The 27,716-nt window shown below is 46.5% G+C and overlaps 1 protein-coding gene and 1 long non-coding RNA gene across 10 annotated transcripts in view; one reads left to right on the top strand and one right to left on the bottom strand.

The window, feature by feature from the left end:
* GNAS (GNAS complex locus) overlaps positions 1-27,716 on the bottom strand; it is a 70,616-nt gene that overhangs the window by 6,364 nt on the left and 36,536 nt on the right. Inside the window, exons 1-5 of one of the 8 annotated variants that reach the window (XM_054541900.2) lie at positions 12,844-13,328; positions 9,053-9,125; positions 5,855-5,899; positions 1,271-1,325; positions 1,065-1,184 (exon numbers count right to left, since the gene is read on the bottom strand). In XM_054541900.2, the coding sequence (XP_054397875.1) occupies positions 1,065-1,184; positions 1,271-1,325; positions 5,855-5,899; positions 9,053-9,125; positions 12,844-12,982 (432 nt within the window). In that variant the 5' untranslated portion in view covers positions 12,983-13,328. Of the gene's footprint in view, positions 1-1,064; positions 1,185-1,270; positions 1,330-5,854; positions 5,900-9,052; positions 9,126-12,843; positions 13,329-27,716 lie in introns of those variants that run through there. The other 7 variants (XM_054541899.2, XM_054541904.1, XM_054541903.1 and 4 more) reach the window with 7 other exon arrangements.
* Positions 15,717-27,289, top strand: LOC134760771 (uncharacterized). Of its 2 annotated transcripts, XR_010138730.1 has the most exons (3): positions 15,726-19,861; positions 21,680-21,792; positions 22,898-27,289. It is a non-coding gene; the product is annotated as an uncharacterized LOC134760771 (long non-coding RNA). The 2 variants fall into 2 exon arrangements; XR_010138729.1 differs by having other exon boundaries at positions 15,717-19,861; positions 21,680-27,289.

The raw sequence follows: 27,716 nt of genomic DNA, 5'->3' as shown, positions 1-27,716 counted from the left end.
TAAATATAGAATCATATTTGAAGAAAGTCAGTGGGTTATATTATATGTATTGTTTTTACTGCTTTAATTTTTTCAAAATAATACTATTTTAAAAATTTAGCTATCTATACTAACTAAATACTACTAATTTCTCTAATTTAAGTTTGCAGCCAAATCCATCTAAAATATACAAACACAAATTCCCACGAAAGCCTGACAAAAGGCAACAATAACTCATTGTTTTAGCTGTAGACAAGTCTCTTCCTTGTGGGTCTTACAAACGCATACATCTTTCCATCTCGTTTCCCGTTCCCCGCTTATAAGCCATTCTCCCCACAAAGGGGCCTCAACGTATATGCTTGGGCTTCAACAGTTTTTTGTCCCTAAAAGTAGTTCTTTAGGAAGCCAACAGTGTCGTGCATCCAGAGGAAAGTCTTTTCCATATGTTCTATTTTATGATTTATTTTTGAGTTATAATTTAGATATATTTCATTTTTTTTTAATAACGAGAAAAGATTTCATTTGCCCCAAGACAAGGACTGACTTTAGAAAACTCTTAATAAATGTTAAAAGGTCACCTGTTTAAAATGAGAATGTCTTCCATTTGGCACTTCACTGAGGCATCCCAAGGTACCTTAGGGCACTTCCAGTGGAGTAAATGGACAATTAGTATTTGTGTGCCATATTTAACATACAGTTTTGTTTGTCCTAAGATGTAAATGAGGGAATAATTAAGCCTGCCATAGCTCAGGACCTTTTTCCTCATACAAATTTACTATCTAATAAAGTGAGATTGTAGTATTCAAGAGTGATGTTTATTTGTGAGGACAGGTGAGCTAAGATGTAGAAGGGGTGACAAATTTTGCTCATCCATCTTGAACAAAGCCCTAATGATTATTATTATTAAATTAAGGTTACACATGAAATTAACTTTTTTCTAAGGATGGACATCACTGAAATGTGGTTTTGCCTGAAGTGTGGTTTGGATGCTCTTGCCCATGTGCAGGGCTGTCACTGATGTTCCTGTATGAACACTCTGCTCAGGTGGGCGGGGCTAAGGCCACACAAGTCGGGGTGTAGCTTACGGGAGGGAAGTCAAAGTCAGGCACGTTCATCACACTCAGAATGTAGTCCACTCTGAACTGGTTCTCGGGGTTGGCCAGCTCCACGGGGGGCACCAGGTTGCTCATGGCGGCCACAATGGTCTGAAAATGATTTAGCAAAGCGGTGAGGGAACAGCACTGGCTGGGAGGGGGCTACAAGACAGAAAGCACAAGGAGCCAGCACGTACTTCAATCGCCTCTTTCAGGTTGTTTTTGATGTCCTGCACTTTGGTTGCCTTCTCACTGCAGTGGGATTGAAAAGAAAAGAAAATCATATTGCACCATGTCAGTTAAGTGTACTGCTTTCATAAAGATATCCCGACTAAAAAGCATAGTATTCTGTTCTTCAGGGAGTTGTGGGTTCGGATCTGTGCAGAGATTGGAGGTAGCTGAATAAACATAGTTGCAAATTATAACCTCCCAAATGTGTCCCGAGGACACGCCCAATCGGGGCAGATTAGCAAATTGCCTTAGCAATCATGACTGTACCAGAAGTTGCACGCAGCTCATTTAATCTTTCATGGGTTTGAAGCCCCCACATTACATACTAACACTTCCTAAAGGCTTCTTCTGGTCCTATCAGCATCTGGGTAGGGGTGAGGCTGGAGTGATAGGTCACTATGAGGTTGGGGTGGAGCAAAACAGTCCCGTGGTTTGACTTGGAATTCACTCAGTTGCTAGATTAGCATACTGAGAGAACCAGTGAGCACAGGTGGTGGTGTTTGTAACAGTTCATTACAGGAGTCTGGTGCGGTGGCTCACACCTGTAATCCCAGCACTTTGGGAGGCTGAGGCAGGCAGACTGCCTGAGGTCAGGAGTTGGAGACCAGTCTGGCCAACATGGTGAAACCCCGTCTCTACTAAAAACACACAAAAAAACTAGCTGGCCATGGTGGCATGCGCCTGTAATCCCAGCTACTAGGGAGGCTGAGGCAGGAGAATCGCTTGAACCCGGGAGGCGGAGGTTGCAGTAAGCTGAGATGGCGCCACTGCACTCCAGCCAGGGTGAGAGTGAGACTCCGTCAAAAAAAAAAAAAAAAAGTCGTATGTGCGATGCTCCAGGCACTGCAGCTACCAGCAGTGAAATTTCTAGTTCGTGTTAGTGCATGTTGGTCCATGTGCAATAGGAATCAAATAAGATTCCACCCCCTAGAAGGCCTTATAATCTAAGGGGGAGGGGGGCCAGATCCCACTGGTAAGTAGAGGTTGAAGGTTTTGTAGCTTTTCCTTGACTTTAACTCGGCCTCATGGGACGGGCTGTGTGGTTTTTATGAATGATCTATATCCAGGGTCACTGGTCCCACAGGTAAAGGCCACACCCTTTGGCTTCTGGGGACCGTAACAGAATGTTAATTTTTATACCAGATTACACTGATCCAAATGCTGTATGTTTTTCAGAAACTAGCCTTCATTAGAAGCACAGCCAGGGAAGGTTCTTGAGTTTATGTTTTTAGAGGGCAAGAAAAGGCCTCTTGTGTGGAGTATGTATCTCATCAGGTCTATAGCCCAAAAATGGAACCAGCACACACAGCACACCTGCTGTACCTGTTAGGCCCTGGGAGGTGAGGGTGTCGTCATGCAGAAAAAAGGTGCTACGGTCCTGCCCCTCTGACGGGGCAACTGAGGCCGAGAGGGGGGAGTCACAGAGGCAGAAACCAATGGGGGTGGGAGATGGAAGGGACAGAGTTTATCTTTTTCACGGTTTGTATATATATAGTTTTTAATCTTTTGAGAGTCCCAGTTTTTGAAGCATTCACTTGGCTGATTCACCAATTCATAGAATGGAGGTAGAAATTAAAACATATAATCCCTCCAGACTAGAACATGACAGAAAGTTAAGGCAAGGGAAAGGCAAAGGGAGGTTAATTAGCAAGAGCAGACGAGCAGGGCAGGGCAGTCAGTGGAGCAGCATGGGTCGGGGGTGGGGACGGACGGTGGGGTCAAGTGCAGGCCTGTCGACAGGCCTTCCACAAATCATTTGGTCTTTCCTTTCTCAAAGAATTATACTTGCAAATTTATTCTTTCTGAATAAATGTTTGTGTACTTCTGGGCCTTCACCTGCTGAAGGATGCCATCTCGCCCCTTTCCTACGTGAAGCCCCTTTCACAGGTATCTGCACCACTGCTCTTCTACGTTGGAGTGAAGAGCTGGTGAAGTTCAGAGGGGTCACGCTCATTAGTGGTGGGGGGTGTCTGGGGTGGGGAGGGGGGACAGATGTTGCCAGGAATCCCCTCAGGGCCATTTAAGTAAAAGTGCTGCAGGTCTGGAGTACCTCAGAAACACAGATGACAGGGAGGTGAGCTTCAGGCCTTGTGTACAAATCTGAAATCTGATTCTGGCCCCCAGACTCTTAAAGCAACCACCTGAGTGAAAAGGTGTGAGTCCTGACCACTCTGTGGGACTGTCTGCTTTGTATGTGCAGAATCAAAGCTCATTTCTGAAATTAAGAATTTCCGGCCTTGGTATTACAGGCTAACATCAATTATTTAGATGTTATAAATTAAAAGGACATGTGTTTGATGGTCCCCAACGTTCACTTTTGAATTCAGAATTTACCTAAAACCCCCTAGGGCAAATCTATTCCCATTCATTAAAAGCAGGCTCCATTTCATAGGTAATGAAAGCTATTAACCTTTGGTTTTGAGGTTCCACAATAGTAAAATTAAATACATTCAGGTACTAAATATCCAAATCTACATACAGCAAAAGAAAAGTATTTCCAGAAACAAGTTTCTTTCATTCAGTTTGATATTTTGGTCTAAGCAGTAGTATGATAATTGGAAAACTTCCCGTCTTAAAATACGGATATTTTGAGAACGTGTTCAGTATTCATCTACGTATGTGAATAGGTGTGGGAGTATATCAAGTATAAAACAGCTAAAATAGAAATCTAAAATCTAATTCGGGTGTGTAATACTAAAACATAAAATTCTTCCATTGAAGCAATTACTATGTAGATGGAGATATTATACTGGGGGTTGGCAGGTTTATCATCACTTTTACTATTGCTTAATGAATTTAACGTTGATTGTGAAATTCAGAGAAAATTCCTTAGATGTCTTTAAACTACTCAACAAAGGCAAAACATATGCCATTAGCTAGAATTCTGATTCGCTACAAAATTGGGACTAAGGCTGGAAGTACTTTTAGGGTCTTGGCTCCTCCTCCCCCTTCTACGTATAAAGCAGATGGGATGCGTTCAGTTTTTAAGAGCTCCTCCCCTCCCCCCGCTTCAGCTAACTAAGTGGTTGGGGGGAGGCTATTCAGGTCTCCACCTTATCCTTGTGCTTTGGTGGGAAAAGACAGACAAAGGAAGACAGAAGACAGACGCGAGATACAGGGATTGCTGAAACATGCAGAGAATTTTTATTTATCACGAATGTTAATACTTATATTGACTTGCAGAACAGAGTCAGAGAGACGTGCAGGCCAAGGTATTAGTAGGGTTCAAGGGTTTAGCAGGACATCTAGTACACAGTAGGTTGCTCACTAAGGACTTGTCATATCTTGCTCAAATGCCAACTTTTGGTACAGCAGATTGTCAATTAGTCATTTCTTAGAGAGATGCCTTTTTGGATAGTTGTCATACTACATTTCTGCCAATTAAGGATTTCAGTCCATTTTTCATTTTTTCAATCATCGTTTAAGGTCAGGTAGTAGGGGCCCCATCCCCCCTCCCCCCTCAGATAACAGAATAGTATTCTTATTAGAAGTTCCTAAGACCGAGCAATTCCAGCATGCAAATTGTGATAGGACATAGCCGGGAAGATGAGAAACTGTAGCCATCATCTAGGGATAATACATTCTAAAAGAAACAGATGAACAAACATGTGTCAGTTACTTTGTCCCCAGACCCCAATATTTTTGCCCCTCCCCTCCCCGGCCACAGAAGCTGTTTCTTTGAGATGCCCTAAACTAAGTCAATGGTTCTGGATGGTCTCATGAGAAATAGCCACTCCACCACCGCATGCTAAATGAACAGCAGAGCTAGAGTGGTTACCTGGCATGCGTGTGTGTGCGCGCGGCGCGTGTGGCTGTGTGTGCGTGTGTATGTGTGTGCGTGTCTGTGTATGCATGTGCATGTGTGTGCATGTGTGTGTGTGTGTGTGATGGGTGTGGGGATGCAGGAAGCGAAGAAAAAATAATTTGATAATGAATGGAAAAATAAAAGATGCCATCATGAATTTCCTTATCCACCAGCTAACGTAAAGTGCCTTTGATTCAAATAAATTTGATCATTTTTAAAAGGCCAGAGGCTTTTCGAGATGATTCTTAACGACCTGCTGCAAGGTACCAAGGCGTTTTTCAAAATTAAAGACGGTGCACCATTGCATATTTTAATAAAGGAAACAAATTTTGTTTCAAAGACGTTTGAAATTTTAAAATCAGACCAACCAGTGGGTAGATGGAATTTAGTAGTTAGTTTTAAAAACAAGTAGCTGGTTCAAATGGAGAGCTGGGGGAAAACAGAAACCATATGGAAAAACATCAATTCTCAAAATCCTAAACTGATCGTCTAAAGCAGAAAGCTATAACTTTCCCCCAGCTGGATCTCATTCTACTTTAAGCATGGCCAAAAAAATTATGTTACGCACTTTACTTGCTCCAAAATGTCAGGAAATTGTGTGTTATTCACAAATGTATGCCAATATGGCTGATGGGCCTTTAAATGATTTTTATTTTCTTCCCGGGTCTCTGGCCTCAGTTTCCCAGTATGATCTTCATGTTTGTTTTGTTTGTTAAAAAATTTTTCTGTTTTTGAATGTGCCTACCCATCGCTGTTGCTCCTTGCAGCCTGCGGGTCCTCTTCGCCGCCCCTTTTAAAGAGAGATTGAAAGCTCACCTAATCTGCAAGGCACCGCAATTTCACACAAACCCCACACAGTCTCTTCTACATTCCTAAACAATCAGCCAAGAGCAAAAGCAACAATTCGCGCGCCATCCATCCTCCCGTCAATTCTTAGGTCGCCTTTCTGGCTAAATTGGAACATCCACTGAGACTGCAGGCCATGGGGGAAGAATCCCACACCTTTGCTGCAGTATTAACAGAGCTCTCTGGAGACTCTGGTCGGAGACAGGAGGGATGGGTAATTGTTTTCTTGTGCTTTCGCTAAACGTACATGCATTAGGGAGCTAAAGCAGTGATTTATCTCACAATTCTTTGCAGAATATGGCAGCACATAAGGCTCCTAATTCTCCCAGGTCAGAATCTTCCCAATGTTGTAACTTAAGGCACAAAGGCATAAACGGGGGAGATTTCTGCCCAGGATTTCCTGCAAAACTAATGACCTCACTTCTTGCAGTGGAAGGAAACTACCTATAAAATGGTTTTATTTATAAATAATTGTTCCCCATAAATTGTCATTAAACTATGTCTGGACTGTGATGCAGCAAAAAAAATTTCAAAGAACAAAAGCCCACCCACCACCACCACAGACAAAAAAACCCAAACCCCATCGTCATCAACAGGAGGAATTCCTCCTTGAAGGCCGAAGGGCAGCAGTCTACAGTTTGGTAATTGATTAGCTTAGTTCAACCAATGTTAATGGTGTTTATGTTTTGTTTTTGTTTTGTTCCCTGGCACTAAATGTAAGAAAAATAGGTTTGAGTTAGAAAATCCGCATCCAACCTCTGTATTTCTGAAGGTCAAATCAGTATTATCTTACTCTTAAAAATTTAATCGGTATGGCAGCCCACAGAGAGTTAAGGCAAATTTAATAGCTCAGCCGAGCCCTAACAAAACGCAAGATCAGGGAGGAAAAACCCTGTACCACCCAGACCACCCTTTAGGGACAGATGTCACTGTCTCATAGGGAATTCCTAGTTAAGAAGGAAATAGCTTTTGTTGCAATACCGCAGTGAAGAAAAAGAAAAAAGGAGGCAGTTGGATGAGATAAAAATAAGGTATCTAGGCTCCCATGAGGAATACCCCTGTAAACCCTCTCACAGGCTAAATTTAACATATCTGTGCCCTTGTCTGCAAAGAAGGCAAACTGGGAATGTTGCTTCCTCTTTCCAAAAAGAAAGCAGAAAAGAGAAGTTCTGGTTTAAAACCCTTGCCTGGTGTTACAGGCTGGCTCACTTAGGAAGGTGAATCCTTTCTATAAAAATTTTTAAATTTTAGGGCAATCTGTAATGAAGCTGTCAATAATTTATTTCAAAGGTGACTTAGCTTCCATCCGACTCAAGCTAAGGTAAACAGTGGCTGCTGCATCTTTGAAAAATGCTAGCCATGTCCAGTTTTAATCAAAATATTGATCTAGAGGATACATGGTCAAATTATTTTTGCTTAACTACTCTCATGAAGAAGTACTCCTGCAAGTTGCAGGGGGAAAATTTATGCTAGATTTTTCTTCAAATGACAGATTCATGGTTGGAAGTCTGTCTCAGGGTTTTTATTTATTGTCAGGATGGCAGTCTCCACTGGCAGGGCTTTATCGAGGGGTGTGTCAAGAATTAATTTCAGAATTGGTTGATGACAAGTGATGCTAACTTACTCAATAGCACATATGTGCATGTTGATAACCCATTGAGAGTCATACTCAGATAAGTGAAGCAGCCCCCTCTGCATCCCAACCAATCCTTCTGAATTCAGGGTTAAAGTAGAAAAAGCACCCTCAACTAACAGGACTATTTGTATGGGTGATGTCATCCTTCTCTAAACAATTATTTGATCTAACAAATTCTAGAATTCTCCATAAGGAGCTGCTTGCCTTGCTCTGAAAGGTGAAAAAGTTCACCTTTGTTTCCTGGATGCTTAGTAAAGGTTTTTTTGTTTGTTTGTTTTTTGGGGGGTGGTTGGTATAATTAAATGCTACACCTTGACTCCAACTACCCTTTTGAAACGGAAGCCGAAGCAACTCAAGGTTAAATTTTCAACTGAATCCAGGTTTAAGAAAGGAAACAGGACTGTGCTAACCAGCTAGTAATTACAAACTAGTGCCTTCAGGTGCTTGAAATCTAGTGAGGTTAATGCTCTCACACCAGTGAAAATAGACTGGTCAACTTAGTTGTTTGTTTTTTTTTTTTTTTTTTTTTTACACATTTTGTTACATGAGAATGATGGGTAGGCCCCATCTGGGGTCTTGGGGAGAAACAGCAAGTTCCCCGATTTATTGAATGTTCCCTGTTTGCATTCCTCATGCCAGGCAGGGCTTCCTAACTTGTCTCACAGGTATAATATAAAGTCTCTCCTGTTTAATCTTCATTCCCACTACGGATTGCCACACTGCATTATACCAGGATACCTGGGAGGACTTTTCAAAGGCAAAAATGCCCCTCAGTGAGGCTGGGAGTGCCTAACTCCCAGTCTTTCCATCCTTTAAATAAATGTTCCCTTTTCTTTTCTTTAGGCAGGGGTACTGATTTGTTTTTTGTTTTAAAGGGAAACAATGATTTGCCCATAATGGTAATTTAAAGGGGGACAAAAAAAAAGAGAAACTGTAAACACGGGCTGCCACTTCCAAATCTGTTTCTGGTGAGAATATTATGGAAACGACGTTTCCCTAATAGTTTAAAACATCCTGTGTTGGTTCATTACATTGAAATCTGCGTGAGGTGGGGTGGGGTGAATTTGCAGTGATCAGCATGCGCCGGACAAGGGGGCGGCCAAAGCCACGTTGAAGACACTGCAGTGATGTCTGGAGGCTGTGGCAGGGACCTGGCCCGGAGAGGGGCTGTCACGGGGCCAAGTGCTGTCAAGCGTCCCCTGCAACCAGGCACGATTTTCTTGGGATAGGGAGATGTCTGTCACGAGCACTGATGCTTTCATCAGTAGTATTTGTTGCACCAAAGATCCAAGGGGGTGGGGGACCCTAAAGAGCCCTTCCCAGGATTTTCTAATATGTAAATCAGGAAAAATTAAGTGAAAACTGGCTGCCCAGCCCCCAAAGCCCACCTATACTTCCTAAAGGTTAGTATAAAGTCTGTTCCTCTTACTTGGTGCCCCCCTGCACAGATTTGACACTTACTCTCCATTAAACCCATTAACATGCAGGATCCTCATCTGCTTCACAATGGTGCTTTTACCAGATTCTCCAGCACCTAGAAAATGAAAGTAAGTCTCAGGTTATGAAGGAGGCATTTTAACACTTTGGGCAGGGAGGACTGCTGTTGTTGTTTTGTTTTTCCATAGAAGCAACATGCAAAAAACCAAACACAAAATCACAGACTTGCAACTTTCCTTGACATTTTGACGCAGAGAAAAGGAAATCAATGTCCACCTCAGTGTCTACCTGCAGTATTTCACCATCAAAATAACAAACAATAATTCAAGGTTTGCTGGTTTTAATTTTTCTTTTGATTGTTTAAAAAATTGTGGGGTGGTGTTGGAAAGGGGCAAAGAGAAGGAATGACGCAATTTTGTCATTTGTGGGGTAAACAAGAAAATTGAAGTTAAAACTGTGAAACTGAATCCCTGAACATGAACATTCACACATAAACGTATCTAGACACATAATTTGTTGTCAGATGTTTCATGGTTAAAATACCCGGGATTCCCAACAATGCCCAGACACTGCAGTCTCTTCCACATCACGTAGCGATGCAGCACTTTCCTTGTAAACATTTTCACAACGCAGCTTCTTTCTGTGCAGGTTTCCTACCCCTTGGGCTACTTAAAAATCCACCCCTAAAACTGCATTACATTTTATCGACTTATCCATCCTCCTCTTTCCTCACAAACTGTATCTTTCTAAAGATAAATTCCCTCTGGGTACAACTGTGTTGCTGAGGAAAACGGAAGACCATCAATTATCTGTCATCTTCTGGAAAAACCACTTTAATATCAAATACAGTTCCTGAGACCCTATTAGCATTAGGTAAACTGCAAAAACAACAGTAAAAAGTAATATAAGAACAAAACTTTAATCAAAAGGAAAACTATCCCTGGGAAGTATTGAATTTGAAAGATTCCAAGTCCTTCCCAACTCAAAGAGTAGAAACACATGCCTCCATTTTAAATCATCTTTCATTTGTAAAAATACATATATGTTTCATGGAAAAAACACATTTCCATCAAGCTAGAGGGAGGATTGCTATTTTGCATCTTTTTTGCAATGCACATTCTCCAACAGATAATCCACGTGTGAATAGTTTTTTGCCCTCCTTCCACACAAATCTGTTTTTACCTTTTTAACTTTTAATTGTATTGTTTTGTTTTAATGCCCAGATAGCAAAGCATTCCTCCTTTACTTGCCTTTTCACAAGCCCGTAATCAATATCTGTAAAAGTTAAAATTAGTTTCCACGGAAACATTGATTTCAAAGCAAACACTATCTTAATGAGCCTAACTCTGGTAAATTAAAAATATAAATGGCACTATTAAAGAGAGGCCACGAAAACAATACGTAATATTTAGCAGGATCTCTAATATTCTAATTTCAGAAGTGTTAAACTGTATAACAGTTACAGGACCTATCTTTTATAGGCAAAAACAGATCCGTGCCTCAGTTTCCACATTTATGAAATGTGGCTGAAAATTATTTTAAGATCATTGTAGTTCTCTAATTCACTTAATTTTTATGTCATTAAGATGGAGTAAAAAGAGGATTTGGGGCATTATTAGGTTTCCTCTTTTGTGGGGAGGCATTATTTGGTGAGAATCACCATTTAAAAATGCAAAATGTTGTGTCACTGGCTTAAGCTGCAGATTCCTAGGCCAGAGGCAATCAATACATCATGATGTAATGTAGTCATATAGATTAGGACACTTAGATTAGCCCCTGTGACGCAAGGTGTGTTCTGAGTAACAGTCTCAAATTAAGTGGAGACTTTGTGATCACTGCACAAAAAGGTGTTGGAAATTTAAGATATCATTAGCATCACACTTGACTTAAAGTAGTATTGAGATAGCATTCACAGAAAAGATTCTAGACTTTTCCAGATTTATACTTTGAAATCAAGTTATACGCATACTAATATCCCAACAGCATAATTCTGCCTTTAAAAGTTTTAGACAAGACAGCAACACATGTACCATTTAATTACTGAAATTGCAAATGCATAAACACCAAAGACACTTATTTTCACTTAATTAATAATTTTCTGCTTTTATAAATCTGGACCCAGGAGAACAAAGTCATGACCTATGCAAAAAGAGCAAACCAAAAGCCACCAAAGGAAAAAAAAATAAAAACAGCCTTTTATATTTTCTTTATACTCAAGCTGTTTTGTTGAAATGTGACCACGAACTTGGTCTTAACCTAGCAAATTCACAAATTTATTCAGATAGCCAAATTATCAAGGAAGTGGAAAACTTCCATTTTTAATTAATGCTGTGTAATTCTTTTGGTCATTTCATTAAATTTTTTCCCCCCAAAACAGCACCTTAAGGAAAAAAAGGAGGAAAGGCCATCTCCTTATAGTTAACCTTTTTTTATCATTTTTATTTTTTTAATCAGAGGAAAAATCGCAATCAAAAAGAGAAGAAAAACCCAAAACCAAACAACTAAATGTCACTTGATAAACAACTAATTAATGTCTTTTTATCTCTTCCCACCTGGAGGAAAAGTCGTCTCCTTAGAGCACTCTCAATCCCCCCTCCCACCTTGAAAAGGACAAAAAAAAAAAAAAAGAAACCACGCCATTTCCAGACCAAGAAGCCATTTACAGACAAATGTCATTCTCCAGTTTTATCTGATTTGTGAATGTCTTTGTTTTTTCTTTTCACAAAGCACTCTCAATGTGGCCAGCCAGCAGGAAAATGTGTTTTTTTAATGGTTTATTAAAATAGTGTTGGGGGGGCGCTGCTCGTGGTGGGTGGGGGGGGCAGCTGCTACAATTAATTCTCCGCTCTGCTTTTGAAAAAGCCTGCAAGTCTGGAAGGGGAAAAAAAGGTCATACTGTAAAATGACGTGTCATTTGGCTTCACTGGGCACTTCTCGTACTAACTCTATCCATTTTTTGGTGTTGGGGGGTGGTCTTATTTTATTTGACTCTCCTTCTCCTCCTTCCACGGCCCGGCCTGGCCCGGGACACGTCTGCTCCGCGCACACACAGTCGGTCCTGCCCGAAACGCACCAAGTCGCGCCCAGCGGCAACCGCCCTCCCTCCTCCCCTCGCCGCCCCCCTCCCGACTCCGGCGCCACGACTCCCTTGCGCCCCCTCCCCCCCACTGCACCACCTTTACCGCTCCGATCCTTTCCGAGGGGCTGATGTCACCAGCCCCCCCACTCTCCTCGGCCACTTCTCCCCGCCAAAGCCTCCCTTTGGCGAGGCCCCCTCCGCCACCACGGCGCCCCCCAGCGTCACCCCCTCCTCTCCTCGCCCCTTTCTTCCCCCCTTTCCCTCTCCCAACAAATCTCACACCCCACGGAGGCGGGTCCCCCTCCCTCTACCCGCCACCCGGTTTCCTGTCCCCGAAACCCTCTTTTTGTCGCAGTCTCCGGAGCCCCATGGGCTCCCCCTCCCCCTCCCCAACACGCACCCAAACCCCTGGCGTCGTGTAGGCCTCGCGGAAAAAGAGAGAAAGAGAGAGAGAGGGGGAGAGCGAGAGCAAGAGAGACACTGAGCGGGCAGGCCGGGGGAGGGGGACCCGCGCCCGCGCCGCCACGGCCCCCCGCCCCGTTTTTGAGCCCCCGCCCGGCCGAATCCGCGCCCGGGGGTCCCCCTTCCGGCCTCGCCCCCCACAGACAGAGCCCGCGAACGGGCGGGGGGCTCGGGAGCGCGCGCCCGGGGCGGGGGGCGGGCTCGGCGCGCGCGGCCTGCGGGGCGCCCTTCGGGGGCCCCCGGGCCGGGGCCGGCGCCCCCCGCCCGCCCTTACCCAGCAGCAGCAGGCGGTGCGTGGCCCGGTAGACCTGCTTGTCCTTCTGCAGCTGCTTCTCGATCTTTTTGTTGGCCTCACGCTGCGCCTTCTCCTCGTTGCGCTGGTCCTCGGTCTTACTGTTCCCGAGGCAGCCCATGGCGGCGGCGGCGGCGGCGGGGCGCGGCCGGGCTGCGGCGGCGGCGGGCGCGGGCGGCCTCACGCGGGCCGGGAGGGCCGGGGCAGCGCCGGGCGGGCGGGCCGGGCGCGGGCTCGGCTCCTCGGCAAGGAGCGCGCGGGGCGGACTGAGGGCCGCGGGCCGCGGGGCGCGCGGACGGGCGGGAAGGGGAGGGTAGTGTCGGTCGGACCGAGGGGCGCGCGCAGCTCCCCGCCCCTCGAGCCGAGGCCGAGGGGGCTGATGGCCGCCGCCGGGCCGAGGCGGACCAGAGCAGGAGCTGCGGGAGCTGCTGCCGCCGCTGCCGCCGCCGCCGCTCTTATTGCCTCGGCCGGGCCCCCGCCGCCGCCCCGAGCCAAAAGCGCCGCGGCGGGCGGGGGGAGGCGGGGGGAGGAGGAGGCGGCGGCGGCGAGGGGGGTGGAAGGAGGAGGAGGAGGAGGAGGGCCGAGGAGCGGCCGCGGCGGCGGTGGTGGCGGCGGCGGCGGCGGCTGGGAGGGCGGGAGCCGGCGGAGGGAGGCGGCCCCCCGGGAGCCCGGGGAGGGGGTCCCTCCGCCCGCGCCCGGCCGGGGACGGGACGGGCCGGGGAGACGCCCCCCACCCCCCGGGCTCGGGCAGCAGCCGGGCTGAGCCGAGGGGGGAGAGGGGGCGTCTCCGCGCCAGTGACGACCCCTCGCACGACGCCAACGCTCCACCCCCCGGACCGCGTCGCCCGGCGCCCCCGAGGCCTCCTCCCCCTCCCGCGGGCGCCGCCGAGGGGCTGGGGTGGGCGGAAGGGGAGGGAGCGCGCGCCCGGACTTAGGAAAATTTTCGAAAGAGCGAGAGACACAGAGAGCCAGAGAGCAGGAGTGTGGAAAAAGCGAGGCGAGCAGGAACCAAAGGACAGAGCAACCGAAAAGGAAAATGTGTCCACACACACACACGAACACGAATAAAAACCCACACTACACAGCGATGGTGGTGTCTGGTGGCGGTGGCGGTGGCGGGGTGGGGGGTCTGACTAGATGAGCCGCTCCTCGCGCCCCCGGCGCCGGGCGCCATGGCCCGAGCCGAAGGCGCCGCTGGCCCCGGAGCGCCCGCGGCCTCTGCGCTTGGCGCGGCCGCCCAAGTAGGAGAAGAAGGCGCAGCCCAGGAACACTCGGAAGCAGCAGGTCGCCCCGAACACGAAGCCGCAGCCGCGGCCCTGCTCCGTGCGCTTCTGCAGCAGGAAGTTGAGCACCCACGAGGGGCTGCGCACCGAGAAGACCAGGAACACCACGAGGGGCAGGTGGGCGCTCAGCGCGCCAGCCTTGAGCGGCCCGGGCCGCCACACGATGCCCCCAACACGCGGCGCCGCATAGTAGGCGTCGTCCTCGTCGCTCGAGTCCGTGTCCCACTCAGCCCAGGCCCTACTCGTGCCCCCGGCGGCGGCGCCCTCCTCGGCGCCCTCGTCGTCGGCGGCGGCGGCGGCTGCGGCGGCGGCGGCCTCGGGGCATCGGGCCTCCTCCTGGGCTTCTGGCACCTTCTTCTTCTTCTTCTTCAGCATCTTCTCCATCTTCTTCCTCTCCTTCTCCTTCTTCTTCTCCTCCTTTCGCCTCTGCTCCAGCAGCTTCTTCTCGAGCTTCTTGCGCTCCTTGTCTGTTAGGAACTTCTCGGGGAGCGCCTCCCGCGCCGGGTTCTTGGGGTTCTTCGCGAGCTTCTCGGGGTCCCCGCTCTTCCGCGGCGCGAGCGGCTCTCTGGGCTCGGCCAACGCCGCAGCCGCCGCCGCAGCTTCGGCAGCCACCTCGGCAGCCGCCGCGGCCGTCTTCTTCTCGCTCTCCGCCGCCCGGGCTTTGAGCTTCATGGCCATCTTCAGCATGGTGGCCAGGCCACCTCGGGGAGCTCGGCTCGCGCCTGGCCCGGGCTCCCTGCTTGCCCCCGGCCTCGGGCTGCCCGGCCCCCGTGCGCCCCGTGTCGGGGGGCTTGGCTGCGGTTCCCGCCGCGCTGTCCCGGGGCCGCGGAGCGCGGCTGCACGGGCTTCGGGCTGCTGGGCTGGCTGCCTAAGAGTTAGCGCCAAAAAGGATGAGCAAACGAAAAAGGGACAAGAACAAACCAAAAAGCACCCAACAACAGCGAGAAACCAAAAAGCACCAAGAAATGTCAACTCAAAAAGAAAAGTGCAAAGGCGCGGATGGCAGGAGTCTGTTGTTACCCTCAGGCGCTCCTTGGTTTGGCTCTTGGGCACGCCAATGGAGAAGAGAAAAGAGAGAGAATTGGAGGGTGCCCGGAGGCGCCCCGGGGCAAGGCAGCGGCGCCCGGGCGCCCCTGCCTTGTCCCGGACCCGGCGGCTCTTGCCTGCGCCGGGCGACTCGCACTTCCGCGGGAGGCCCCGGCGCTCCCCGACTTACATGTGAGTGAGGTGCACTCACACGCAAGGCAGCGCCTGCCGGCCGCCCGCCGCCGCCCCGCGCCGGGACAGGGGCTCGCTCCAGCCGCCGCGCCGCAGTCCGGAGCCAGAGAGCAGGGGAGCGCCGCGCCGGCCAGCCACCTGACGCAGCCCGCTCCGCGGTGCCGACGCGACTGAGTGTCCCCGCCGGGGAGCAGAGCTTCTAACCGGCCCCGATGACGCCCCAGCCTCTTCAGAGGACCGACCCATAGCAGCGGCCCCTATAAACCGAAGGGGAAGCGCGAAAAATCGGCCCACCGGGGACGCACCCAAATGGGCCGCCGCGCACTCTGGGGGTGCAGGCCGGTGCGGGGACCGCGCAGGTGTGGGCCGGGGGCGCGGGGGCCGCGATGTCGGGGGGCGCGGGCGCGCCCAAGACGGTGGGCGCTCAACCCCGCCTCCCAGACCTGCCTCCCAATTTTCGGTGAGTGGTGTAGCCCTGGGCGGCGTGCAAAGTGTGCGACGGCGGCGCTTACCCCTGTTGTGCGCCTCCTTACCTCCAGCCACCCACCCCGCCCTCCCAGCGGCGCGTGCCCGCCGAGGTAGGTGTCAGAGAGCCGAATTCGAATTATTTGCGACGCCCGGACGGAGTTTCGTATCTTCGGACGAGAAAAGTGCAAAGGGAGTGCAAAGCTAGCCCTGCTCGAAGCAGCAGGCGCGCCGGTGTCACGGGAGCCGAGGAGCGGTGGCCGTGGCTGTGGAGTCGGTGCTCGAGGCGTCCTCCCAGGTGGGAGAGGTGGCGGCCTTGCCTGGGCGCCCTGGGGGCTCTGGAACAGAGGGAAAAGTAGTTTACGGAACGTGAACTTGTTTGAGGGTTCTTTCAAAACTCGCAAGTGTCCCGCCGCACACTAGGATATAGCAGTGCACGGGATTAGGAGCAGGGTTACTAAATTTTCAACCAGTTGACCCCAGCCCGCCTTTCCTGGGACCTTGGTTAGGTCATCTGCTGCCACCGTGGTGTCTGCTAGGATACGGTTTATTCATTCAATAAATGTTTGGTGCCTGCGAGTTCCGCGGCTCACCATGTGCCCAGGTGAGCCGAGGCGGCCAGGTAATCAGGCTAAGACGTGAGCAGTGTCTTGGATGGGACACAGGCCTACATCCCGGAAAGCCCAGATATGCAAAGTCCACAAACTGTCTTCCAACTCTTTCTTTGACTTCTTAACAGAGCCCATGAAACTTAAGATGTTTGGATGGAGAAGGAGAAAAAAGAAAAGTCTACCTATAAATGGAAACACATTTAACAGTCCCCAGGGGTATGGGGCGGCTGATACCACCAGAGGCCTTGAGCAAACTGTTGTATCATTTTAAGTTAGCTTTGAAAATAAAAAGACACTGTTAGCCATTCAACAGGATGACTGAAATTCCCCCCTTTTCCCCAGTTTGCTCCACTTCGAGTAATAAAAGGTGTGACAAATGAAGATGCCACATATTATTTTTCTTGGCCTCTTCAGGTACACCGCTGCCCCCATTGTACAAGGGCCTCTTTTTTATGAATCTGAAAGGACAACAGAGGGCGATTCAAAGTCACCAAACAACACTTGGAATTAAGAACAGGAAGCACAGCCTAGACACCGTCCTGCCCTGGGCCGCTGCAGACCCCTGACTTTCTCGAACTTGGCTGAAAAGTTGGGGCCAGGTTTTTGTCACACTCGTGATCATGGCCTCTCTTCCACACAAAGATACACCTTATTTTGAAAATGCTCAAAGGAACTATCCTAGGTTGATGCTTTTCACCTAACCGAAGATGCATAAAAATATTGTGCAGATACACCTGAATGTGCTCGTAGGAAAACTCAGCAGTAAGGCCTCAGAATCGATGATTCCTAGGCTGCCTGTGATAGTGATAGTGAGGCTCACTACCATCCACCACGTAAATTAGAACCGCTTGATGACACAGCACAGGTTCTATATCTTTAGATGGTAAATTAAAAATTCCTGGCTGAATTTGATTGTCATTTTAAAAAATTGTTAAAGACTTGTAAGAGGGAAGAATAGGCCAGACATTCTTGTTATGCTCCATTTGTTCAAAAGCATCTTCCTTCCTGCTTATACTGTGGCAAAGCACAGTTACATTGTCTTTAAGAGGTGCAAGGTAAATAGTAACAAATACAACCTAGATACTTATGCCAGGAGCTACAAAGTTATACAATGAATATAATGAAGAGCCTCCTTATTTGGAAATCTCTGAGCTCCATTACCACCTTCCCCTTTTAGATAAACATCACACCTGAACTTTAAAAGGAGTGAAACTGCCCCATGTCATATACTAACATGCTTTCTAGGCAAGGCACAATTGGGACTATTGTCCTAGAAATGGGTAACGCAAGATCAGGCTTTACTCCTTTCAGCTCTCAATCTATGAGGCCACTCTTGAAAACAAAAATTTTTTAAGTGTAGGTTTCACCTATATTTTATTATGACTGACTACTGATGGATAAATAAAGCATTTACTTTGTAAATAAGTGACAGCAGGTGGAATCATGGGTTTACAGGTAAGCAAATGACACCCAGAGTGCTGAAACACAAGCTGGTTTGTGGTCAGCTAGGCTCTCTGTTTTCACTCCACACAAAGTGAAAGAAGAGATTTTACTGAGCTTTTGGCCTCAAATTTGACCTCTTGAGGCCCTAAAAGTTGTGATTTTTTTTTTTTCTCAAGGCTACCATGATTTGGAGGCTACCATGTGTGACCTTTTCATATGAGTTAGTAATTTAATTGATCATTACTGTTTTAAGTACGTAGTTTATGCTTTGGAAGTGGGGCAATCTATTAGCATAATTCTTGGAACAGTCCAGATGAGAGAGCTTTCCAATGGAAGGGGCCCCTCGTCTGGCTCAGGAAGAGAAGGGAGTTACGGAGATTTCAGGGAGGGACAAAGGGCAGAATATCTTGGGTATAAAATGCCCAAGGAGAGCACAGATCTCTGGCTCAGGAGACTTGCTTCATGCCCAAGCCAGCCAGTTGAGATCATAACACATCCCTAACCTAAAACACTAGGTCACCTAATGAAAAAACTTGTTTAAACAGATGGTGTCACACACTACACGGAGATATGGCCTCGAAACATTTCTTTCCAACATTCCATATTTGACAATGAACAACGTCCCACATCAGGGTTTGAATTCTGTGGTCTTGTCAGCTTCGTAGTGATAAAGGCAGTTTGTGTCCTTGGCCCCTGGGTATCCTCCTTTCTGAGTGAGAATACCTCGTCTGCCTTTCGAAGCAGTGGACTTGCTACAGCTTAGAATCTTGAAAATACTGTTCTGCCTAATGCTGTCACTCAGTTTTTGGACAAGAATGTTATCCTTGGCCTTTCATTAGTTGGGGTCATTTTAAGTTGTCTTCCAAGAGCCCAGAGCAAATATAATTATAATATTATTTTAATAGCCTAGGAAACAATAAATAGGTTTCCACTGAAACAGAAACTTTAGCTGTAAGGTTTTAATAATAGTATTTAGCACTTCCACGGTGTTTCCTGTCTTCAAAGCACGTTCTGCACTTTAATTAGCTAGAATGACTGAAACTGCTATTGCAAATGAATGTCAAAGCCTATGTCATGTAGATGATGAAAGCAGGAATTGTAAAAAGCATTTCCTAGTCCCAGTTAATCCTTTAAGAAGGCTGTATTACTTTAGACCATAAAAGTTCTTAGAAATCGAATGTAGTGATTATCTAGCACATTTTTTTTCTTGTCATATTCACTAGTTAGTAACTCCAACCACAAAGTAACCCTAAACTTGTATTCAAAACTAAACATGATATAAAACTTCATTTCAGAAGACTTGAAGTCAATTACTGAAGAATTAACTACATAGCCATATGACATTTTCCTATTTATTATCCATCAACTCATTTTAAAATGATCTGTTTTTAATTCAGAACATACTCTAATTCAAACAGAATGTGGACGTACATTGGCCAGTGTGTTTGGACCCAATTTCTTGAGCCAGTGGCTTTGAGATGCTGTTCAAACATCTACTTAAAAGCATGGCACATAATATGAAGGCAACGAGGACGTTTTGCAGCCCTTCTTGATCTTTCCTGACTCTCTGATGGGGAGGCACCATCTGTGAGAGAGGCTTCCTGGTCTCTGTGGACAGACGCCCAATTCCCCAGGCCATCAGTGCCTTTCTCACCACATCCCCATGAGCCCCAGAGTGGGCAGGAATGGACTTTTAACAAAGCCACCATCTACCTCAAGAAGGGGGAAGCTAACAAAAAGAGATGACATGTATTACTTTGTTCCTTTTAGAAGCCTAAATGATATGATGCACATGTTACCCTTCATTGAAGATTCTAGTTGGACAAACAACTTGGATATCAACAGGGAGCAGAAAACAAACCCACTAGCAGGACCAAAAGGCAGACCCATCAGCAGAACACAGGCGGCAGCTTCAACAATTAACTCCAAAATTGAAAGTCAAATCCAGGAGAAGACTGAGGAAGCTCCATTTTCTTTGAGGTACATCAACATCAATAACAGATCAATGGCCCCACTTAATGGAGCTCTTAATTGAGTAGAAAAAAATATTTAAGAGTTTTACCGCTCTATAGCAGGAAAGTTAATTTTCCTAAACTGAAATATCCTTCACTTCCCTTGGGGAAAAATTTTCATGAGGACTAAGGTAATGGGAAAACCTGTTGCTTAGAACTTTTAACTTGGCTTTGAAGATGGAAACTCATCCAGGATGGAGAATAATGTAGGGAGACTAGTTAAAAATAGACACAGACCAGTTTACTTTCATGCTTATTTACAAGATGCCTTATTTAAATGACACTTTGATCCAACATCTTACTACACAAGTGACAACAGGAAAAAATAAGAGGCAGTTGGTGCACCTGGAGATGTGATATTGAGACCAGTCAGGAGGCCTGAGGTTCTAATAAAATTTCCTCAGATAAAAGAAGCCCTTTATAATTGTTCTTATTTTAAAGATTTTAGGGTTTTTTCATGGTATTCACTTCATCAAATTTAGCTCCATAGAATTGGAGTTTAGACAGTTAAAAACACTGGATTAATCAGGCAATTCATTTTGTTTAGTTAAATGCTGCTTTGTGGACATATACAAATGAAACAACTGCTAAATAGAAGTTTTACATCTTTGGATTTTATCTACCTGCCAACCAAATGTAGGTGATCATTTTCAAACAGCCTTGCCATTAGGGTCTAGCCTTAGTTTGGGAAAACTGAGATTCAGACTGGGCCTCAGGTGTCATTTGCCTTCAGAGCTAAAACCCCCTCTCCAGTCCCACTTCCATCTGCTGTTGGTAAACCAGGAGGAATTAAGCAATTAACGTGACATAATTAGTCACACATTTAATTCATCTAGAAATGTAGATACCTTTTCATCGTTTTGTGTTTGCCCACACGTTTTAGTTGAAATTGAAAAATGTGTAATTACCGCTTAGCTCCACCTATTTCCCTGGCTTTTATTTTGAGGGGGGAGCTAACCATCGGGGCACAGGCTGCACAGCTCCCAATGAGGAGGGCTGCCCCCTCTTTTCTCACAGGCTCCAACTCTCCTCCCTAAGGCCATCGCAGCCTTCCTCTGCTTGATTTCCATGTGGTCTCCAGTTGGTTGAAATTAAGCATTTGCTGGGGAGCTCAGGGCTATGCCCTCTGCTCTCCCACTCAGCAGTTTGTTGAGGGCTTGGCAGTGTGTACAGAACTCTCACTGGCCTGTCAGGAGCCCACTCAACAGCAGAGCCCAGATGGCACTGTGTCTTTCTAAGGTCCTTGCCGACCACTGGAAGTTATGAGAAGGGGAAAATTATTCAGCCCAAGCGGCAAGCATTTGCAACCAGTCTGGGGATCAGATGAAAAGGAGATTTTTTTATGAGCTACAGACCTCAGCTCTACCCACAGCCACGTCCCAGGGTCTCTGCACGCCGCCCAATACTGGGATGGCTGCCTCTGCCCGCTTTCTTGAACATTCCTGTTTTTCGGTTGCCTTAGTCTCTACTACCCTCTCAGATTACGGCTCCTTTTGTGCTAATTACACCGAAAAAATTGAAAGAATGTCGCTGACTTTACAAAGAACACAAAGCAGACTTGCTTTAAAAACTAAATATAGCCAGTTTCTTTCAGAAGGCAGACAGACTCGGCCTTCCAATGATTTGTACTATGCAGATTAATTGCAGATGGCCAATTCATTTATTAGGACCCAAATGACAGAAGGGCTCAGCTATCGGCAGGACAGATTAAAAATGTGTGTTGCTTTTGGGGACCATTTACATAAAATGAGAAGGTCTGATTAATGACGAACTTTTTTTTTCCCAGCACTTAATTGTAAATTAAGATTTGCTGATGATGATGGGCTAATTTAAGCTACCGTGGAAAGAGGAAAGAAATGGAAGCTGCCGATCGTAGGAAGCAGTACCTGTACTGCGCAGGTAAAAATATAAATGAAACGAAAGAAGAAAATCTAACTTCTCATTCTGGAAGGCAGTGGCTGCCACAGATCAAGAGGATGTTGTTTTGCAGCCCCTCTTCTCCATTATGTAAGAAACGGCCATTATGGAAGACAGACTTGGGAAGGGGGTATTATCTCTGCTAGCCAAGCAAATTATAGATTACTCCCCACCTCCACCCCCACCACCATGAAATCCCGAAAGAGTTAATAGGTGAACAGTAGCAGCTTGGAATGATTTACTTTTTTCCTAAGGAACATTAAATACTGAATTGCTCATGCTGAAATAACGCTACAGCTGTGATCCGTGGGGCTGAGTTTTGGACACTGGCTCGAGTGACAGGTGTACTCGTTGTTTGCCCAGCTCGGCTGAAATTGTGATGCCTAACTCAAATTTTTTCCCAATTAACTGGTGAGGATTCTGGAGCCAGCCAGGAAAGGGCCTTTTGCCACACGCACGGAAGACATGCGTGCTCAGCCTTCAACAAAAATGTCAGCCTTAGGGGAGAATGGAGCCGTTGCTCCCTGATAATAAAAATAAAAAAATGATGCCAGGCGCGGTGGCTCACGCCAGCACTTTGGGAGGCCGAGGCAGGTGGATCACGAGGTCAGGAGATCGAGACTACGGTGAAACCCCGTCTCTACTAAAAATACAAAAAAATTAGCCGGGCGCAGTGGCGGGAGCCTGTAGCCCCGGCTACTCGGGAGGCTGAGGCGGGAGAATGGCGTGAACCCGGGAGGCGGAGCTTGCAGTGAGCCCAGATGGCGCCATTGCACTCCAGCCTGGGTGACAAACCAAGACTCCGTCTCAAAACAAAAGAAAAACAAACAAACAGAAAATGGAGATGGACCTGCAATGTCTAGAAAGATGGGGAAAAGAGACAATCTAATTGGGACAAAGCCCTTCTAGGTTCTAAAGCAAACAGGTTTGTCCTACAATTCAGCTCTTGGAGGATTTTAGGGATTGAAGCAAGTCCAGGATTCTAGGAAATGTGTCACCAAAATTGGTATTATTAGAGAAAGTGGCACAAAGCTACAAGTGCAGAGTCTGATCTGCAACATGCTAATTACAACTATTTTTATCCCAGGGTTGCAGTGACCTAACACCAAGAAATAAAAACTCTGGAAAACTAGCCCTTCACATATAGAAGGTATGATTACCCTCGGGTATGGGAGCCCCTGGGAGAACTTTCACTGGGTCCATGGGTTTAACCTGAGGTGAGAAAGCAGCAGTCACCCAGGAAGGTGGTTGACTTTCAAGAGCACTTGGCAACAGTGAGGGAAGGCACACGGGGAGTTGTGGGATGATGTCAGCATGTAGTAAGAGGGGAACTCTGAAATGTCTAAGGCCAGCCCAAGCAAACAGCGCTATCTCCACGTGGTGCCCTGGTCTGGAGAGGGAAGGAAGAAGGCTAGGCTATGTTTTGTCAAGCCAAGGCTTATCACTGAGGAAGCTTTCCTCAATCCATTCCACTGACAGCAAAGGCCCTGGATCCCTATCTTCTGCCAAAATGGTGCCAAATAGCTGAACCGTACGAAGGAAATTGATATAGAGCTTAATTGGGACCCGGAGACATCTAATCTCCAAGTTAAAGCACCACTCCTTTTACTCATAACCATTGGAGGCATCCCAAAGTCTAGAAAAGCCGAAATGACCCTAAATTCATATTCTGGTGTTATTTAACCCACGCCTCTGGGAGGCGCTCAAGAACAGGATAATTTAATGTCATTCTCAGCCTGAAAACTTCCTTAGTTTTCTTTTAATTAAATCAGTAATTATTTTAAATGCATCATTTCAACAAGATACCATGAGTTAGTTGAATGAATGCATATAAAACCAAAATGTTGACAGGTATAATCCCCAAATCGAATTAATATTTTAATCTTAGGTATAACATACTTTTATATTTCATACCTCGCACATTCTTAAATGTGTTAAATGTGTTTTCCACAACTTGGCATAACTACACATCCACTCAGTTTATTGGGTGGGGAGGCAGAGAAGAGAACTTTGTTTAAAAAAAACAAAACAAAACAAAAAACTATGACTAAAGGATAGAACTCTACAGCAAACATTTAGTTTCTACAATTGATGCCAAAGGTAGAAGAGATTTTGAGAGAAAAAAAATAGATGGATAATTTCTAAAATATGTAAAGCAAAACAGCAAATATGCAAATGCAAAAAAAAAAAAAAAAAAAAAAACCACAACTAGCAGCATGAAAACCCCAGGGAAACAAACAAGAACATCATTGTAATTGATAGTAATTGAACCCCTGCTTAACCTTCCTCCCAATACCTGATAATTCTGTGAAATCACCCAGCTGTTACTCTTGTTCTTTTAGAAACATGACATTGATTTGTCTAGCAAAGACCCATCATTAGAATTCTGAGGTCTGCTTAATGGGGCCACTAATAAATCTAAGTCATCAATTCTTGACCTTTTGTTTCCTGAAATTCTCAGTATGTGATAAACTGCTGAAAACACATTTTCAAGGTCTGTGACTGTAACATGAAAAATAAAGGATCAAGGCTGCGCTTTGAAGGTCTGATCATATCTGGGCTCTGCCCTGCCTGCACCCCAGAGGGAAAATAAGTAAGATGGATTTGGAACAGCATCTGGGGGTCATATCAATACCCTCTTTTGGGCTGAGCTATTTGCAAATAAAAATGAACTGTGTAAGACTGAACTACAAAGGGAGACGTGCCAAGGAGCCATTGCCCCTTCTCCTGCCTCTCCGTGTTCCCTTCCTCCCCCATCTGCCTGGCTTTTCACTGCACTGAGAGATCAGGAAAAATTCCAGCCAAGAGAGTCTAAATTGGCTATGCACACGAGGAAAAAGAGAGAGAGATTATCTAGTCTCAGTTTTGGTGACTTTGAAATAAAAGGTTTGGGTTGGGGAGGGTCAGCTTTTTTTTCAAGGAACAGAATCATGGAAATTTTTTCTTTTTCTGTAAAAGCGAAATGCTTCTCAACCTTATTTTTTGCTGGCTAGATTGAGCTGGTTGTAACCTAAGACAAAATGTGGGCAGGTGCCTTCAGCTTCCTCTAAATTCTAAGATGGCTGCAGGCACCAGACTCTGACAGTGATGTTGCTGAGAGTCTAGCCATAAAGATATCTTTCCACACGGTTCTCCCTCCACGTCTGCCTAGAAGGACTAGCCTGCTGCTTCATTTCCCCCCTCCTCTGCAGCCGATTTCAGATGGCTGCAGCAGAGAAAGTGAGACCCCCACACCTTGTTTGTGTGTACCCTTCCTTCCGCGCCCCTCTGAGTGCATTTGGGCTGTGTTGGGGTAACATCGGGACAGGTGGTTGGCTGAGCTGATCCTCTCAAATATTCAGGCAAACTGGTTGTTTATAGACAAAACATCCAGATGCTTTTTCACGATTGAACTTTTGGCCAAATTGATTGGATGCTTTGGTGTCAAGAAGACAAAAACCCAAGTCAAAAAGGTCCCCAGAACAGGACATTTGCAGGCACTGAATAGTAGGAAGAATTACATATTTCTAGCAATGAAAAATGTGAGTTTTTTAGATTGTGCTAAATGACTCGATATTGACCAGAGCAAAGCTACAAGTGAAAGAATGGATCTTTTTAAGGTTATATTGTTCCCATTTATTTGGCTTTGTGCTGCCGGAAAGTGGCTTGGAGGCTTGCTTTTTAGTGCTCTGTAAAATGTAAATGGTCTAAATTAAGAAGCTATCTAATCTCAAACAATATTAATTGTGACATGAAAAATGAGACCAATTCTTCCGACATTACAATCACCACCACCTCACATTAACTGATCACCTCACTATGTTTCTCAAAAGCCTGAATATTTTCCTTTTCCAAAGTGCCTATTATTAAGAGGAGACAAAAATCCTCAAATACTTTACTTATTCTGATGCTGAAAATGTGGTCTCCTAAAGTGGGCTTCCTTTGGCCTCCAGGCTCTGCAAACCTCTACATCTGATTTGTCTCCCTCCCCCCACCCCCCCCGCACCCCCCCCACCACTGCCTCTGAATTAAAACTCTTCCTAAAATAAAACCACTAAGCAGCCAGACAGTCATAAAGCCAGGATGCTGCTCCTGCATCTCCCTCCTTCCAGACAGAACTGCCGGACCCTAATGTTGCTTTCCAGGAGGAATAGGGGGAAAATGCGTTTTCACATATTTTTTAAGTGTTTTTCCCTAAATGGGTCCATTAAAATCAGCAAGATCACTGTTCCTCCATCTCTGTAGCAGGCAGAATCACCACGCATGGAGATAGGAGCAAATTTGTATTTCCAGTTGGCTCTGATGGGGAGATTGCAGTTGTTCTAGGGAAAGGCGATCTCTCTATCCCTGCAGTACTGCCTCACAATTTCAAGACCACTGCCTCCTCCCATAAGATTCTGCAGATGTTGTACTTTGCTTGTTAAACCTCTTGCTAAATGTAAGAAATAAAGTTGTTTTACTTGTAAATGTCCATAATTCACCTACTGCAAAGCCATAAGTCCTTGCTGTTTCATTACCAGCTGCCCATTAATAACCATCAAATTAGAAGTGTCTCTAGCAGCATGACAATTTAGTGAGGGGAATAAGAACAGAAAATCACAAATTGTTCAGAGAAGTTGCCGCATAGCAGGCCTCCTGGGGCCGGGGCCCGATGCCCCTTGGTGTTTAGTTCAAGGGCATGGGGCTCTCTTGGGTGACATCACTTCTAACATAGATACTGTGTAATTCAGTTACACAAAAGCAGCCCAGACAAGCAGGCTCACATCATCTCTTGTGCTCTGCGTAAGTCTGCACCAGAGGCTCTCAACACAGCCTGTACTTCCTGTTGCATGCCAGGAAAGGGCCCTAAAACCAAGGAGGGAGGTGAAAGGAAGCACAAAATAATGCACCTTCTTTGTTTTTGTTTTTTTTCCTCCCTCTCTGCTCCCTTCATCTCTAAGGACTCCACAGCTAACCTGGACTCATTTTGTTACTTCCCATTCCCAGGAAGAAAGGCTTTTTCCAACTGTGAGAGTCTAGGATTCACTTATATCTCTTTCTAAACACTACCAGCCCAGAATTCTCAGGCCACTTTTGGGAGTTGTAGCAACACAATAGGTGCCTCCTGTGGACACCATGCCCCCAAACAGAGCAGGGATTACCGGCAAGGCCGGGAGGTGGGAAGTCAGTGACAGCGCCATTCTCTCGTTCTTGCTTGAGCTGACTGTAGCCTCTTAACATCTGGTGCTCCAACTCTTTCCCCATTCCTAAAACACAGCTGGCTTCTGCCCATCAGAACATCAGTCCTGGGCTTCCTGGGCTCTGTCCCTTTATCCCGCTCTGAAGCCCTTAAGCGTCCATTTAACCTCACACGTGACTTAGCACCTGACTTTAAAGAAAAACATCCTTTTCAACAATAAGGTATGTGACCACTTGAAACCCCTCCGAGGCTTTCAAAGCCGGTGGAGCAGAGCACAACTAGGAGAACCAGCCCTGGGGTTAAAATCTCACAGAAGGAAAGGGGGAAGCTGGCACATAGCAGGTGGTTCCTTTGGGTCATCCTATTCACCATTTGCCCCTGGTGTCTAGTCCTGGGCCCCCACAGAATGGGCCACTGGTGCACAGGCTCAGGGAAGGGCTTCTCTCCCCCTCTCCAACTGCATCTGTCATTTGGCAGTGACAGCTGCTTCGCACTCTGTACCTTGGCAGCTCACATCTCTTTCAGAGCCCCCTCTTTTCCCCCCACCACGAGCCTCCTCTGTAAAAACCGGAAAAAAAAAAAAATCTTGTTCTTTCATCATAATTAAAGTGCTGTCAGGGAAAATGGCATGGCTGAGTTTTGCTGCTGTTGAAATGACCCTCCTCCTACACTCCTCTTCGCTTCTCTCATTTGCTAAAGTGGTCCTTTCTCTGCCTGAAATCAGGCCCTTTGGTGATGGAAATTTTAG

Source organism: Pongo abelii, chromosome 21, assembly GCF_028885655.2.
Source record: "Pongo abelii isolate AG06213 chromosome 21, NHGRI_mPonAbe1-v2.0_pri, whole genome shotgun sequence".
In the NCBI taxonomy this organism is placed as follows: Eukaryota; Metazoa; Chordata; class Mammalia; order Primates; family Hominidae; genus Pongo; species Pongo abelii.
Note: the sequence above shows the minus strand (reverse complement) of the source record. Positions and strands in the feature narration are given on the sequence as shown.